The following is an 18,137-nucleotide window of genomic DNA, read 5'->3' as shown; positions in this document are numbered from 1 at the left end:
GAAGGGGCTGGGATGGGTGAAGACAGTCATAGATAAATAGCGCAGTATGGTATTTTGAACTATATCTTATATTATGATTGACATTGAAAACTTCCCTTATCAGGATTCTTCTACAAGACAGGGTTAATTAGCTCCTTATATGAATCCATAATATGCAATTTTCATAACCTGTCTCTCTTTTTTTGATATTTTACATGCAGACTTAAGAAATGATGCACTTCATTCTTGTGCAGAGAGCCTTAACTTATAAGATGATTTGTAGGATCAGTTTAAATTCATAGTAATAAACTTGTTCAATTGAAAGATATACATATTTAAAAATATTTTTTAAAAACATATTGCCAGATTCACTCCTGAAAAAATGTTTGAACTCCACCAAAATTGTATGGGAGAATCCATTTCTCCACACTCTCAGTAAGTTGCCCTTGGTATCATTCCTTATAGTTCTAGCTAGTTTGACTGGCAAAAAAGGAAAAAAAAAAAACATTTGACTCCTTTTATTTTCATCTTTGCTTTCTGTTGAGTTTCAACATTGAAAAATATTGTGAACTAGACAGTGAGAGATTAGCTGGTTAGTTTTCAAGACTCTGATGTGTACTAAACCAATGAAGAGATGTCACAATGAAGGAGTATATACTGGACATCCTGGAGTGCAAAATCAAGTGGGCCTTAGGAAGCATCACTATGAACAAAGCTAGTGAAAGTAATGAAATTCCAGATGAGCTATTTCAATTCCTAAAAGACGATGCTGTTCAAGTGCTATACTCAGTATGCCAGCAAATTTGGAAAACTCAGCAGTGGCCATAGGACTAAAAAAGGTCAGTTTTCATTCCAATGACAAAGAATGTTCAAACTACCGCACAGTTACACTCATTTCACACACTAGCAAAATAATGCTCAAAATTCTCCAAGCTAGGCTTCAATAGTATATGAACTGAGAACTTCCAGATGGTCAAGCTGGATTTAGAAAAGGTAGAGGAAGCAGGGATCAAATTGCCAACATCCACTGTATCATAGAAAAAGCAAGAGAATTCCAGAAAAACATCTATTTCTGCTTTATTGACTACTCTAAAGCCTTTGACTGTGTGGATTGAAACAAACTGGAAAATATTTCAAGAGACAGGAATACCAGACCACCTTATCTGCCACCTAAGAAATCTGTATGCAGATCAAGAAGCAATAGCTAGAAGTGGACATGGAACAACAGACTGTTTCCAAATTGGGAAAGGAGTATGTCAAGACTGTATATATGTCACCCTGCTTATTTAACTTATATGTAGATTACATCATGCAAAATGCCAGACTAGATGAAGCACAAACTGGAATCAAGATTGCTGGGAGAAATATCAATAACCTCACATATGTAGATAACACCACCTTTGTGGCCAAAAACAAAGAGGAACTAAAGAGTTTCTTGATGAAAGTGAAAGAGGAGAGTGAAAAAGCTGGTTTAAAACAACATTCAGCAAAAGCCACCACAATATTGTAAAGTAATTAGCCTCCAATAAAAATTTTTTTTAAAGACAAAAACCCCTCAACATTCAAAAAATAAAGATCATGGCATCCGGTCCCATCTCTTCATGGCAAATAGATGGGGAAACAATGGAAGCAGTGACAGACGTTTTTCTTTGGCTCCAAAATCACTGCAGATGGTGACTGCAGCCATGAAATTAAAACATGTTTCCTCTTGGAAGAAAAGCTATGACAAACTAGACAGCATATTAAAAAGCAGAGACATTACTTTAGTGACAAAAGTCCATATAGTCAAAGCTATGGTTTTTCCACCAGACATGTATGGATGTGAGAGTTGGACCATAAAGAAATCTGAGCATCAAAGAATTGATGCTATTGAACTGTGGTGTTGGAGAAGACTCTTGAGAGTCCTTTGGACTGCAAGGAGGTCAAACCAGTCAATCCTAAAGGAAATCAGTCCTGATTGGAAGAGCTAATGCTGAAGCTGAAGGTCCAATACTTTGGCCACCTGATGAGAACTGACTCATTGGAAAAGACCTTGATGCTGGGAAAGATTGAAGGCAGGAGGAGAAGGGGATGACAGAGGATGAGATGTTTGAATGCAATCAGTGACTCGATGGACATGAGTTTGAGCAAAGAAACCTGGCATGCTGAAGTCCATGGGGCTTCAAAGAGTCAGACATGACTGAGCGACTGAACTGTACTGAACTGAACAATGAAGGATGATGTTCTGATTTCTATTTTTAGTTTGCTGCAGAAACAGCTTTTTAGGGAGTGGGGGACATGGATATATGAAGTTGGATTTTTAATATCTGAAAAAGATTTGAGGAGGATCTACAAATGAAACTTTTACTGTAAATGCCATGATCTAAAAACTACAGAATCTTTTATTATTATACATATTCCATACCACCTATAGATTTCAATAAAGAAAAAGACTTTTAGGAATTCTAGTTAAAAAAGAGATAGTCTCTACTTATTTCACATGTTGCTTATGCAATACTTGTGCTAATTTCTTCAAGTAATAATGCCTTTTATTTGCCTTTTTCTCTCCTAAGGAAAAACTGGACTACTTCCTGGATTGTTCTTTCTAGTCGGAAAATTGAATTTTACAAGGAGTCCAAACAGCAGGCGCTGTCTAACATGGTGAGTAGTTCTCTGTGTTTACTATTATAATCTTCATAGAAATATTGTTGAATTGAAAGTTCAGTTTCAACAGAAATCACACTGAAGCCTCCAAGCTAGCAACATCTGAAAGCAGATGGAAGAAATGACTCAATAAACTTTTAATCAGATGAAGGGAAAATAGAACTTAGTGTCTGTTTTATTAAGTGGTGCATTTGGAGAATAATCACAAAATGGGATGAATAGTGAGCAGCTATCTAGTAATGGGAAGGTAACACTTTAAATTAAGGTGCCATTTATAAATGCTTTATTCTTATTTATGAAATGATCACTAAATGCAGCTACTTGCTCAAATAATGTATTATAAAGCATGTTATAAAATGCATTAGTAATAAATGCTTAACGGATGAGACTATGGGAAGCTGTTTTAAAGAATATTATAGGACGTAAATCGTATTAAACCATGTATGTGCATCTTTAATACATGAATTTAAGTTGTTATCTAGCATGCTATAAAGTGCTTCACACATTAATAAATAATAATAAGCTGTTTATAAATGGCACCTTAATATAGAGTGTTACCAATGAGGAAATACTCAATGATAACAAAGTGATTTTTTATCTTAGTCTAACTGTGACTTCACTGCATCCAGCTAACCTTTCTGAATAGTTCTATGACTCAATCTAATGGCACTAATACAATTTCTGTATCCTGTAGTTATTACAAAGTGAAATTTGTAGGGCTTCTTGATTTGTACCTGGAGGAAGACCTTACAAATGCCCACTGAGATTTGACAGTGATCCTAAGTAGGAGCAATTCTGAGCTAGTTACTGGGGCAATTCAAGCTCAAAACCTCACTGCCCGAACACCAGAGCTGCCACACGATGTCGGAGACAGTGGGCAAGCAGCATATCTGACAGCCTCCTGATTAAGAAGGACTCCGGGCAGGAACCAACCTGCCATACCCCATTGGCCTGATGGGCAGCCAGGAAAGGGGTCTCCTGGCAGGAATTAACCACAATGAGCTAATTTGTATTTGGCAGGTAATAAAACGATGGAAAGTTCTTTGCTTTCCAGCCACTAGTGGTGTTTGCTATATAATCCTCTTTAAATAGGAAATAGAAAATCATTTGCTAGGAGATTTTTTTTTAAAGGAGAAGATTTTAGTAAGAACAAAAGGTAGCATTTGGCTTGCTTCTGATAATTGCAATAGCCTTTATCCCCGAGTAGCTTGCTGATTTTTGGAGTCTCAGTGCAGTCCAATCTGTAAACTAATTATGAAGAAATTAAAAATATATCTCAGTCCTTTGTATTTTTAATTTAAACTGCCTCAGATATTTGTTTTAGGGTTTTGTTTTTATTTCTTATTTATTTTTTGGCTACAGGAATGTTGAGATAATCTTTTTTAAGAAAAATAAAGTACCCCTAAGGCCCAGGCACAAAACAACTCCCATCCACCCACGGGTCCTTTGTCTTCCCTTTGAATGAGTTCTGAAGGGAAAGTCAGGAAGGAAGTAAAGTAGCTTGCCTTTCTAAGTTTGGCTGCTGAGAAGATGATCTTTGTCTTGCTGGGTGAGAAGAATGCCATTGGAGCAGAGTTGATATGAATGTGCTGGGGTAATGGGAGAAATTAGATTTCAAATTAAAGCTTTTGGTTTGCTTTTATTTTATTATTTTAATCTCATACTAGGAGATATAATTATCAGCTGCTTAATTTTCTACAGATGGAAGAGAACTCCCCCTTCCATAATAGGCAGACCTTGCAAGTCACCTCATTCATTGCATGCCTCCAGATCAAGCTTCAGAATTGTTGTAAATTGAAAATAGGTTTTACCTTCAGAAATAATTTGTTAACCTTTGTTTTTTTTGAAGGGGTAGTCCCTATTTATTATTTACCATCCCATTTTCAGTGCTCTTACAATTTCTCTCACTGTCTTTAAAGCAAATTCAGGGCAGTAACTATGTTTTGTGGTAATGGGGGAAAGAATCACAGATTCCTGTTTGTACTGCATGAATTGCCTTGTTAGTCAACTTCTTGGATACATTTCTAACCAAGCATTAAAGGCTTGGTGGGATAGCCCACATTTACCAATACCAGTCTCAGAGAAATGATATGATGATTGCCAGACCTTGATTAAAGATACTGTGGTTTTATTTTGAAAGAGATTTATTCTCAAGTTTCTGAATTTCTCTTGTGTCCCCTTACACATGTTCTGGTATTATTGTTCATTGTACTTTTGGGGAAAAGTCTACCCTTTTCTGCAAGGGGTGCATAGAAACTGCTTAAGTGAGTGCAGAATGTGTTTAGAAGAGTAAATGGTATTTTAATGTGTATAGGAATGATCTTCAAATGCTAATGCACTGATGAGACAAACCAGCAAAATGGCTAGGAGAAGGGTTTTGAAGTTCAACCACAGAGGACTCTATTCTAGTTTTGCCACTTAGGAACTGAAAAGAGTTATTCAACTGCTTTGAGTTTCAGAATCTTCATCTATAAAGTGGGGATAGTAATATTTGCAAGATAATTAGTATGGAGTAAAATTAGTTTATAAAAATATACACAATAATCTTAAAATAATTATTATATTCCAAGATAATCTATTAAAAATAAATATACTATATTCTGTAGTACATAATATGAAGTATAATGTATTAAATGAGTGAAGTGAAGCGGCTCAGTCATGTCCGATTCTTAGCGACCCCACAGACTGCAGCCCACCAGGCTCCTCCATCCATGGGGTTTTCCAGGCAAGAGTACTGGAGTGCAGTGCCATTGCCTTCTCCATTTAATAATGTATTAAATTGATGCAAAAGTAATTGCAGTTTTGGACCTTGAATTTTAAATCAGTATAGCTAAGCTCAGACACATCTTTATTAATCAAAATAGGAACCATTGCAATCAACACACTTTTTGCCGATGAGAAATAAGTCTGTGTATTCCTGTAGTGTAAATATCTATGCTTCAGGCTTCAACGAACTCTTGGAAAGCATATTCTACATCCTACTGGTTGTGGAAGCCTTTTCCCTGCAAAAAATTGTCAAGATGCTTGGAGAAGTGGTAGTTGGTTGGTGAGAGGTCAGGTGAATATGGTGGATGAGGCAAAACTACCTGGCCCAATTCGTTCAACTTTTGAAGCATTTGTTGTGCGATGCGTGGTCATGGAAAAGAATTGGGCCCTTTCTGTTGACCAATGCTGGCTGCAGGCATGACAGTTTTCGATGCATCTCATCAATTTGATGAGCATATTTCTCAGATGTAATGGTTTTCCCCAGATTCAGAAAGCTGTAATGGATCAGACCAGCAGCAGACCACCAAACAGTAACCATGACATTTTTTTAGTATAAAAAATGTCTTTGGGAAGCACTTTGGAGCTTCTTCTCAGTCCAGCCACTGACTTGGTCATTGAAGGTTATCATATACAATCCACTTTTCACCACATGTCATAATCCAATCAAGAAATGATCCACTGTTGTTGCACAGAATAAGAGAAGACAACATGTCAAAATGACGGTTTTCTTGATTTTCAGTCAGCTTATGTGGCACCCACTTATTAAGCTTTTTCACTTTTCCAATTTGCTTCAAATGCTGAATGACCATAGAATGGTTGATGAGTTCTTCAGCAACTGCTTGTGTAGCTTTAAGAAGACCAGTTTGATGCTGCTCTCAACTGGTCTTTGTCAACTTCCAATGGCTGGCCACTTCACTCATCTTCAAGGCTCTCATATCCTTTGCAGAACTTCTCGAACCACCGCTGCATTGCACATTCATTAGCAGTTTCTGGGCCAAATGCGTTGTTGATGTTGCAAGTTGTCTCTGCTGCTTTATAATCCATTTTGAACTCTAATGAGAAAATCACTCAAATTTGCTTTTTGTCCATCCTTTCCATAGTTTAAAATAAATATAAACAAGTACTAAGTCATTAACAAAAAGAACATCAAGCGAGAAATGTGCATTCAGATGATGTATAACATAACTACACTTATTTAAGTATGTATTCCAATATCAAATGGCAAATTTCAACAATGCAAAAACTGAAATTATGTTTACACTAACCTAATAATTATAACTTATCATTGAATTGATTCACTTGAATTGATTCACACATGCAGAGAAGAAAAAGTATATTAATTGAAGGAATGCCAGCATGTATAGTCTCCAAAAAAAGAAATATGTATCCACAGGCAGCATAAAATATTGTTTGCAAAGCCATTTCTCTATCTGGGGTTATAGATGTAACATCCTGATGTCCATATATACGTTCCATATATATCTTCCTCCGTTGCCTCTTACACTTACTGCTTTCACATTTAATACAGCATGTCACAGACTGTGGTGCCTGATCCCACATTCCATGTGTGACTATATTTTTTTCTCACTGAAATTCTTTCAGTTTATAACCATGTCCCATTTTTATCAAAAGCAGTCTCTCCCCTGAAGAGAGATGCAGAATCACTTTGCTGGTGTGTGTAAATCTGAGTTTCATAGGCTCTGGGTCCTCAGTGACTTATTCAGGGAGGACTGATCTATTCTCTTTTTCTTTTTCAATAAGGTCATTAAAGAGTAGGATGGCTTTTGAATCAATAATGGATGAGTGGGCTGAAGTTCATGTCTATACAAGTTTTCTTCTCAAACTGATGAACCTTTAACAAAACTGCAATTTCATTGAGAAAAAAAAGAAATGGGTACATTACCACCTACTACTGCTCTCACTTTCTAACATGAAGGACATCATATAATACCCTAATCCCAAATCTAGGTCAGATAAAACCTCAGAAGGAAAGATAGTCTTCACCAAGAGAGGACACTTCCTTCTTAATGTCTATATACACTGTCTTTGTTTTGTTCACTTGTTTGGTCCAGACTGGTTGACCCTCTTGTGAAAAGGAGCACTGGAAAACCAGTGGTGTCCTTAGATCTGGGTTTTCTGGATTTATAAAGGAAAGGACACCAGTCATATTCTAGATTCTGATTTGTAACTCCCTTTAAAATTTTTAAATACTGTCATTGGAAAATAATGCAGAATCTATTTTTAGTAAAATATATTAAGCAAATTTGTATATTTTAACAGGTATTAATCAAACTTCTGTATAATCACCGCCCAGGTCAAGATATAGACCCTACAAGCCCTGCCAATTGTCTGTACGTCATCATAGCTTACTCCCTTGTCACAGACTTAAATGGCATCTTAGTCATTATTTCTTCACCCTTTATTATTTTCCCACCTATACCTATAGCTCTTAAAAATATACTTTATTTCATCTGTTTTTGAATTTGTAAAATGGAATCACTGCATGCCTTTATTTTGTTTCTTGCTTCTTTCTCTAAATATGTCTTGCTTTTTCTTTCTTTTTGTTTTAATCATTTCATATTTTTCTCTCTTGATTTGGGAGTGATACATTTTGTGTTCTATTAATGACTTGCCTGTAATTATAACTTATTAAAGACTAAAGCTATTCAAATATTATCTTAGAATATTTTTTAAATTAAACTAATCTCCTTCCCGATGTAGATGCTATTTCTGTCTGTATTTTAATTCTTTCTTTTCTATGTTAACATCACTAGACATTATTTATCCTGTTTTATAGAATCAATACTGATTTATATTTGCCCAATATTTGCCACATCCCATGTTATTTATTTTTTCCTGTATCTTAGATCTTCCTTCTAGGATTGCTTTTCCTTCTGGTTGAAGTATATTCTGAAAAATTCCTGTAGTAGGGGTCTTGTGGTAACAATCTGTCTGAGTGTCTGCTTGTTTCAAATCTCTCTATTTCTCCTTCATTTTGGAAATATATATTCTCTCTGGATATAGAATTTTGAGTTGGCAGTAATTTTCTTTCAATACATCTAAAATAGCTTTCCACTGTCTTCTGTCATCCATTATTGTGATCAAGAAGTTACCTGTTAATCTAACTACCATTCTTTGGTTGCTTATAATATTTCCACAGTTTCACAATGGTACATTCAAATGTCAATTTCTTTTTATTTCCCTGACCGGATTGTTAGGTCCCCTGAAATTGATTATAGCTCTCATTAATGTAGTTTATCAATAGAAAATCCCAAGCTATTATCTTTTCAAATGAAACTTCTTTTACATTTTCTCTTGTTTTCTTCTAAGCCCCTAGTTAAACCTATGTTTTCTCACTCTAGCCTCCACATGCTTTATATTCTTCTTTCTTTCTGTCTCTCTGAACTGCATTCCAAATAACTTCTCTTGATTTATTTTCTCATTCCTTAATTCAATCTCCCTTTGTGATAATCATTGTTTTTTTAATTATTATAATTGTAATTTCTAGTTTATATTTTTAATTTACTATGTCATTGTTACAGTTATTTTATTCACTCACACACATTTTAAAAACTCACTTTTATTTTGTGAAAATTAGAAGGCATTTTTTTTTTTCAATATTCTGTGTCTTGTGATTCTAACATCTGAAGTCTATGTCAGTTTCCGCTGGTTCTCACTCATGTTGCTTTGTTTACATGTGTGTCTGCTTACCTTTGACTTTGTGCTAATCATTGTTATTAAAATAACATGAGAAGTTCTCCGAGGTCTGGAATAAACGTGTCCTACTCCAGAGTGTTTGGCATTTTCCTCAGATTATCTGTGGGCATGTCCAGTGATTGATTAGATCAATCTAACACTTTAAAATTTTCAAGTTATGTGTACATAAAAGGAGGGCTACAGTTGTGCTATATCTTATCAGGGACAGAAGTATTCACTCCTTCTTCTCTTACATTGCTCTTCTACAACAAAGGCAGTCTTCTTTATAATCCCTTGGGATTGGAGAAAAGGTACAGGTTTAATATTAGTTTGCCTTTACCTTTTTATAATGCCCTCAGACAAGGTGCAGTTGTGTTGATTCGATATTATGCTTTTCTCTCTGGGTTCAGATTCTCACCTCTAAAAAATACTTTCCTTGGAAGTTCCCACTATCTTTTCAGCTTTTCAATTTTAAAGGTAAGTTTAAAAAGAAGTATTTTATCCAGCACTTTTCATTGTTTTCAGTGGGAGAGTTGATCCAAATAGCATAGTTTCTCATTACAATCTACCTCACTTTCATTTAAATATGCATTTGGTTAATCAAGTTTGTGCTATTTATATAAGCCTTGGTGGGAAAAGACTTCATAAGAATATGTATTGAAATCCTACAATGAACAGCTTGCTCGTTAGGGCTACATATAAGGCATAGAGATATAATCAAGATAGTCTTTGCTTTATAGCGTCTCTGCCAAAAAAAATAGGATGAGATGAAACAAGAAACATAGGAGAGTTTTGTTTTTTTTTTTTTTAACATTTAAAGGAAGGAGAGCTCACATCTGTGAAAGATTTGAATTAGGCCTTGAAGGATGGTTATAATTTCAGTATGAGGAGATTTGTGGGCAGGGAAAATTCCAGCGGAGTAAAAAAATGAAATGAAATGAAAATGAACAATGGTATGAAGCTGAAAATGGGCAAGGTCTGTGTGCTAAAAAGAGAAATGAATTTTTTTAGTTTGGTTGGAAGATAGGATAAAAGAAAATGATTGAGAAGACTGCCATGGATTGAGATTTGCTACCAGGGGCAGCTCTTTAATAAGGTGTGTCTGTACTCTCTAAACATTTTCACCCTAGAATAATCTCTCATAGCTCTTCTTTTAACAAATATATACTGAACAGCAATATGACCCAGGTGTTATTTGTTTGAAAATGACCGGTACTGTAATAAGGAAGAGACAAGAGAAGAATTAATTCTAACTTCAATTCATTTAGTCCAAGAGCAAAAACTTTTGCTTCAAAAGCAGCTACAGTATTATTTAATTCATCTGGTGCCAGAGACACCCTAAAGAAACAAAATTTGTCAATTTGATTTATCCTATGAGGCCTTGGATCATATCCCCTTCCATTTTTCAGGTACACTTATCTATTTTTGTACCACCAAAGTATTTCAGTTGGCTCCTGAAATTCAATTGCAACTTTCCTCCTGTGTACCTTCCATACTTTGCGATTTTAGAGCATCTGCCTGATATGGGGTAGACCTTGGACTATAGCTATGGGATCTGGCAAATATGCACTGCTGGTTAAATATATATATATATGGATTGCCTCATGAGGAAGAAGCTGTGTAATTTAGATAACTCATTCATTTATTTATTTTATGAACTGTTAACAGCTCCTAACAGGTGTCACACTATGTGTTATTAAACCCTAGAGATATCCAGATTAATAATATATGATCCCTACTCTCCAGGTGCTTATGTTTCAGTAGGGGAAACAGAATCATACTTAGGTTTATTATAATAGAATATGACTAACATGATAAAGAAATATAAGAAAACATGCTTGGGGAACCAGAGGTCTAGCTACAGGTAGTCCTTTCCCAAGGAAACTGTGGTGCCGAGTAATGCTCAGCTTACATATCTCTTCATGTATTAATTCTGCAAATATCACTGAGGGTGCTCGATGTTAAGCCACTATTCTAAGTATTAAGAAAGATACAAACATGAAACAAACTCAGATCTGTCATTTGAGGGCCTGGAAAGAAATAGAAAGCACACCCATAAATCAAGTAATTGTAGTGAAAAAGCAGACTTTGATAATTGCTCCAGAATGTCATGGACATGGGCATGAGTTAGTTTTATGGTAACTAAGTGGAGAGAGAGATTGTCTCCAGCTGAAAAGGGTTCTAAATAAATCCACACAGGAAGTGAAGTTTGAGGACGTTTCTCAAGGCTGAAGAGGATTTCAATGCAGAAAAAAGGGGGGAGAAAGACACTTCACCTGGAAAGAAGGGAGTGAGCAATGATAAAATATGGGAAATCAATTTCTTAATTTATTTATTTTCCAAACATTATTGATTTCTTGTATTGCTCCACATACGATGCTAGTCATTGATCTTAAAAATATTTCTTGGTGGTTCCGAGGTTTAGGGTATATATGCACCAGTCCAGACTGTTTTGTGCAGACTATTAAACCTTGAACCGGATTGTGAGAAGAGGTGATTTCTTTCTATAGGCACTGTGGAGCCCTGTATCATTAATATTGTGTTGGCCAAAAACAGATGTTACTGAAAAACCTCAACAAACCTTTTGGCTGACTCAATACTGTGTGTGTATATGTGCTAAATTGCTTCAGTCGTGTCTGGCTCTTTGCGACCCTATGGACTGTACCCTTCAGGCTCCGCTGTTCATGGGGAATCTCCAGGCAAGAATACTGGAGTGGGTTGCTGTGCCCTCCCCCAGAGGATCTTCCCAACTCAGGGATTGAACCCATGTCTCCTATATCTCCTACATTGGCAGGTGGGTTCCTCACCACAAGTCCCATCTAGGAAGCCCCAACTACTGCATATCCTCAAATTAAGAGTTAGAGTTCTCAGCGACAGTTTGGGGGAATTAAGGTTTTTTTCTTCTACAGTTAAAAAATTAAGATAAGACTTGTTAAACTATCTGTAAAACCTATTCTAAAAATCTATGAAATGGATGAGAGCAATAAGGCCTGTGCTGGTATTGATAAAGATTAAAGCAAAACAGCTAAATCTGTCATCATTATGGCCCAATGCATTTAGTAGATCACAGGACATCTTCTCACTCAAAATATGCACTAATATTCTCCCATGACCTGATCTTTAAGCAGTCTGTTCATTTGTAAAGAAGTCATCATACAAAGGGAGCAAATAGGGTCATTTATCTAAGGAGAGCTGAAAAATACGCTGTGGCCCAAACATGGTATATCAGCACATCAGTGAGCACCAGTTCAAACAGGGAGGTATTTTCCTGTGACGCCAGAATATGTGTTCAGTGTGGCACCTTACTAAAACAAATGCATTGTGCAGACTTTATTTCTGATTAGGAAGTATCTCATTTCCACATCCACCCAAAATCAGCCCAAGTGAACCTTACTTCCTTTTATATTTATCGCATGATACTCAGAAAACTTAGTATCAATTTTGACATAAATTCTGAAGTATTATAAGCATTTTAGGGACCATTTCTCCCCTCAAACCATACAGTTATAAAGCCAGTTGTTCAATATGGAAACTACATGTCGACTGTGTATGTAACTTGGATTTTTTGGCTACTTTTGTTTTTCACTTTACATTGTACTAATATTTCTAATCAGAGGCAAACACTGGCAAATTTTACTTCTAATGACAGAAAACTTTTCCAAGGCATTTAATAAACTATTAACGTTTTTAGACCAGTCATTCAGCCATAACCTTGAAAGCAAAAAAAGAGTAATATGAAAGGCTTCATTAAAATAATTTGTTTACTTTTTCCTAATATTGTTTACTTCCAATGCAGATAATGAGAATAAGCATTAATTAAATAATGCAATATATTTAATGTTCATTCACTGTAGCATGACTTTAATAACAAAGTGGACTTATTTATGGGAGTAAAATGATGTGATTTAGCAAAAAGATGCAAACAGTTTTAATCAGAAAGCTATTCATGAATTATTGAGTATTCTGTACAAAATGAATATGGAATTATTTTATCTTTGTAAAGTGAGTGTTAAGCCCTTATTCGGATCCCTACACAAAAAAAATCATAAAAACAGAGGTGCATACAATAGATCTACTGACCTTAGCATAACAAAGCCATTTAAAATCTGTGACTAATGTCTTAATTCTTGTAACAATAGTGCTCTGGCAAAGTCAGCATGGCTCATATTGGGGGCCGATTATTAGTACAGCTGCTGATTGCATTATCATATGGTCTCATGATACATTTAAAAATTAAAAGAAAAAAAAGTCCAAAATCTGGAGGATGACCGGTGGGTCTCAAAGAAAGAAAAGAAAAGGAAAAATGAATTCTAATATCTGATTAACAAAAACTCTGTAAGGAAAAAATGAAATCAAGTGATCGATATTACTATAAATGAGGCCATGTTCTCTGGTTATAATTTGCTCAAGATTTGGCCATTAACCACAATAAATTCTGTATCTTACATAATTTTTAATAACCACAAAAATCTATGAAATTGATAGGATGCTTTATAAATGGATAATAGCTTACTGTCCAATAAACCTCACCTTAGGCTCTTTCAGAAAACTATTTTAATTATGAATCTTGACTCTCTGTGGTTTATCATTTTGGTCAATGTAATACATGTGATTTAGAGCTTACATTTCTCTAAGATGAAGTGGACTTACTCTACAGTGCATTTTAAAACTTACTGAATGTATGTATTTATTCTTCCTTTAAAATTCACTCCTAAATTGAAATGCTCTGGGAAGCAGTATACCATATTAGGTAGAAATAGGAGCCTCTAAGTCAGACAACCTGGGTTAGGAATCCCAGATTCACATTTTATTTGTTGCTACAATCTTTGATGTTTCTACTTCAGTTTGGGGTTAATAAGAGTACCTACTTCCTAGAGCTATTGTGAGATTGTGTGAGAAAATCGATGTAGCATGCCTAGCACAAAGCAAAGATAATACATATATTTATTATTGTTGTCATTATTATTATTACATACAGCAATAGAGCATAGTGGTTAAGAGAACAGACTTTGGAACCAGAACTAGATTCAAACACAAAAACTACCACTTAATGACTATACATTAAAATCCTTGTCTTAATCTTCTTAACAATAATGTAAAGATATTTCAGGTAAAAAAAAAAGAAAAAAACACTACTCACTGTCCAAATACAATTCAGAATTTCTTCAGAACTTCATTTCTTACTTTTGGTATGAGTGATTCTTATTCATACCATAGGCCAAAACAAATATTCCTGGTCAGTTTTCTGCTGCAGGGTGCTTGTGCCATCTCTCAGTTCTGTCATCCCCTAGTGGCGGCTGAAGAAAGGTTAAGACAGCATAGGCGAGTCTGGAAGCTGTGTTAAAGCTGTGAGCTCAGAAGCCTCTCACATCGTTCTCACTCGCATTCCAGTGATGAGAATGAGTAATATGGCCACAGGTTGATGTAAAGGGGGATAGATAAAATGCAGCCTCTGGCTGTTTGAGGTACTTCCCAGAAGAAAGTCTAGACTCTTGAAGAGGGAGCACTGCACACATTTTAGTGGAGAGCTACCTTTCCCCATCATAGGAAAGAAACCAATTGTCTCAGTCCTGATTCTCTAGAAAACAAAGCCAAAAATAAGTACCCATGCTTCTATTTGAGAGGCATGAGCACAGGACACAGAGAGAAAGTAAAAAGGAAGCGAGGCAGGAGATGATGGGAAAGGGTAAAGAGGATGTGTTATCATTCTGGCTACCACTCTACACAGAGCCTCAAAGAACACTGGAGAGGGCTACTGGGCAGGTGCACCATGATTTTCAGAGAAGCTTCAAATAAACTGGAGAGAGCATGAAGCAGTCTGTAGGAGGAAAGGATGGGGTAGGAGAAGGAATTATCAGCCAGGTTTCTTCCCATTTCTTGCTTCAGTTCAGTTCAGTTCAGTTCAGTCGCTCAGTTGTGTCCGACTCTGTGACCCCATGAATCGCAGCACGCCAGGCCTCCCTGTCCATCACCAACTCCCGGAGTTCACTCAGACCCACGTCCATCGAGTCGGTGATGCCATCCAGCCATCTCATCCTCTGTCGTCCCCTTCTCCTCCTGCCCCCAATCCCTCCCAGCATCAGAGTCTTTTCCAATGAGTCAACTCTTCACATGAGGTGGCCAAAGTACTGGATACTGGCCAAAGTATCACCCAGTCTCCACTCCCTGTATTGTATATATCCTGGACACACCCTTATGACTACTCAGAAGGTCAGATCCTATCCCATTAAAGCAGCATTTCATCCAAATCTAGAGGTGGTAGGGAGCTAAACATCTATCTGCACCTTGGCAACTGAGAGGGTCTTGCATTCCAAAAAGGTGTCTAGACTTCCACAGGAAGTAGGAGTCCATGGGCCCAAGCAGGACTGGCCATCTACAGGGACAGCTGAGGCCAACTGAGTGAATGAGAGTCTAAGGAGGGAATCTGAGGGGCTGCTGGAGGTATCAAAATATGCCCAAACTACTCACATTGCAGCATTAAATAGATTTTATGTAATATAAACGTAAGGCAATATAAGCATGCAGCAAACATGGAAGCTTTTATATTTATTCCTGCAAGATTTTGATTCAGGATAAATACAATAAGTTCTTAAAAGGAGAGAATACTTTCTCCTCAACAAACAAAGTAAACAAATGTATAACATTCTAGTGCTCCAGAGCACTAACAAGGCTTTGCTTTTCTGAAAATCTGGTTTGATTTGGTCTTGTACTGAGAAATTTCAGTGGAGAAACAATTTCAGCTATTATTAACACCATTTATATTCATATACATAAAACTCACATCTTACAATCAAAGTATCCACTTCTGTGTTGACAGCAGCCATACTTTAGACATTAATAAGATCAGGTAGCCATTCAGCACTCTTTCCTAAATCATTTTGCCAAAATGAGAATTTATAAGTGAGTTTTATCCTCCTGCATGATTGATTTTCCAGAAACAAAACCAGTTATGTGATAGAACTTAATTCCTCTAAACAGATTTGGTGTTTCATGTTTCAAACTGATAAGGACAATCTGAGTCTATATTCTGGAACAGCAATTAATCCAAAATAAAAAATGGTAGCTAATAACCTGTTTCATAAAATCTGAGCCTTGTCTTTTTTTCAACCACGTCGAGTAATAAGGGTATGAGAATGAGTGGCCCAATGATTTGTTGCCCACACACATGCCCAGTCTTCATCATGGAAAATGCCATCAAGCAAAAGAGCATCTGGCCTTTGATATTTCTTTAATATACATTAAAAGCCCTCAAATATCCCATAAAGAAAAATGGGAACTTAATTCCAAGTGTTTAATCTAAGTCAGGGAAAAATATATTATGGAGAGAATATGCTGTCCACTATTATTGGGAAATGGTAAAGATGGACTAAGAAATAATAAAAGTCAGAAGTGGACAAGACCTAAGGTCAATTTTTAATAACTTTGCCTTTTCCAGCAAAGAGCTTTTATATGTTTTATTGTCTAGAAGAAGTAACTTTTTAATACTTCTATTTAAATATTTAAAAAATCAGTCATTTATATTTTAAGTTTACCCAGAATAAATCTATGTACACTTTTAGACTTAAATTTATATTTAGTCAATTTTTAAAAGTGCGATTTTATAATGACGTACAATGTGATACATTGGCATCATGTAGTTTAGCAGACTTTTTCATGTGTTTTATAGTTGTAGAATCAGAAATGTTTTCTATTAAAGGATTCTTTAATTTCAGACTTCTTGAATAAAATCTTGATTGTCTTCCAAATAAATTCTGCAGCTTTTCTGAACAACTTATTCCAATATTTAACAAAGCTGATAATTTCCCTCTCTAATAAAGCCTACTCCCTAAAGTTGTTCTCCAAGCCTGGGTCTTTTTGCTATAAATTTGTGAAAATGAATGATTGATTAGGATCATTTTTATATAGCCCTTCATTTACTTAGTTTTCTTTTCTTGAGGTGGATATTTTTATTTGCTAGACTTTTACCAAAATCTCTTTAGCTTTTTCTGGCATACTTTAAAATTTAGCCCAAATCTCTATCATTTGCTTCAATTTTGCTATAATATTAGTTCCTATTAAAGGTCAGTATAAATGAGACTATTGTGATTTTTGTGTCAAGTATTTCTCATTTTATAAACTATAATTCTGAGGTGTATTTTTAATTTTATTTATTAATATATTGGAATGAATCTGGAAATTTTCTGTTGCAGGTTTCCAGTTCATAAATTGATTGAGCAGTTAACGGGTTTCTGTTTAGGGCTTATTTGGGGCCACTTTGCTAGATTTTAGGAAAATAAAGATTTATAAGACAAATCCAACTTGTTTTGATTGTATAACTGGATCAAAGAGACACGTCAGAAAGTAGTTGTAATGTGGGGATAACAAAACAAATTGTCAAAAAAAAGTGTGTTTCAGAGCAGGGAAAATGGTGAGAAGGAGTGAGCGACTGCCTACAGAGGTGAAGGAGAGCCTCGTCTAGGTTATTTTGGAGTTACATCATGAAACGGAGCAAGATTATGGTAGATGGTAGATGGTAGGCAAGGGAAGTGGTTGAAGAGAGACATAAATGTGTCCCAGATGAAAAGAGGTGCATGTATACTCAGATCCCCATATAAAGAGTTGTGAAAGGATGTTGCATTTTGGAAACTTCAGCTTTGCTGGCATATAGAAGAAAGACGGATGAATGGAACTGAGAAGGTGGTTGGAGGATAATGAAAAGAAGCCTGTATACTCTGCTAAGGTATTTGTACATTATTCTGTAGATAATAAATTTTCTAGAAGAAATATTTTTGAGATATATATCTTAGAAAAAAATTGAAAACACAGAGAATTAATTGAAATGGTTTTTCCTGCGATCAGAAGAAACAGCATGGAGAGGAATTCGGATTAGAGAAAATAAGAACTCGAATGAGACTGTGGTCTGGTTCTAGAATTTGTGGCTGTTGATGGAAAGTGGAGAATTGAGAAAATAAGGAGAATAAAGGAGGCAAAGAAATGATTAGCCACGATGAGCAATAGAGAAAGGGGGGCAACTCTGAGAAGACAGTGATTTCACAGAGTTGTCTGTGCTACAT

General features: G+C 35.8%; 1 protein-coding gene across 3 annotated transcripts in view; it reads left to right on the top strand.

The window, feature by feature from the left end:
• Positions 1–18,137, top strand: part of ARHGAP15 (Rho GTPase activating protein 15) — a 698,570-nt gene that overhangs the window by 124,821 nt on the left and 555,612 nt on the right. For all 3 annotated transcript variants that reach the window (XM_025261723.2, XM_025261725.2, XM_025261734.2), the window contains one exon: positions 2,532–2,619. In XM_025261723.2, the coding sequence (XP_025117508.1) occupies positions 2,532–2,619 (88 nt within the window). The remainder of the gene's footprint in view (positions 1–2,531; positions 2,620–18,137) is intronic.

Source organism: Bubalus bubalis, chromosome 2 (assembly GCF_019923935.1).
Source record: "Bubalus bubalis isolate 160015118507 breed Murrah chromosome 2, NDDB_SH_1, whole genome shotgun sequence".
NCBI lineage: Eukaryota > Metazoa > Chordata > Mammalia > Artiodactyla > Bovidae > Bubalus > Bubalus bubalis.
The sequence above is the reverse complement of the archived record's forward strand: the minus strand, read 5'-3'. Positions and strand labels throughout refer to the sequence as shown.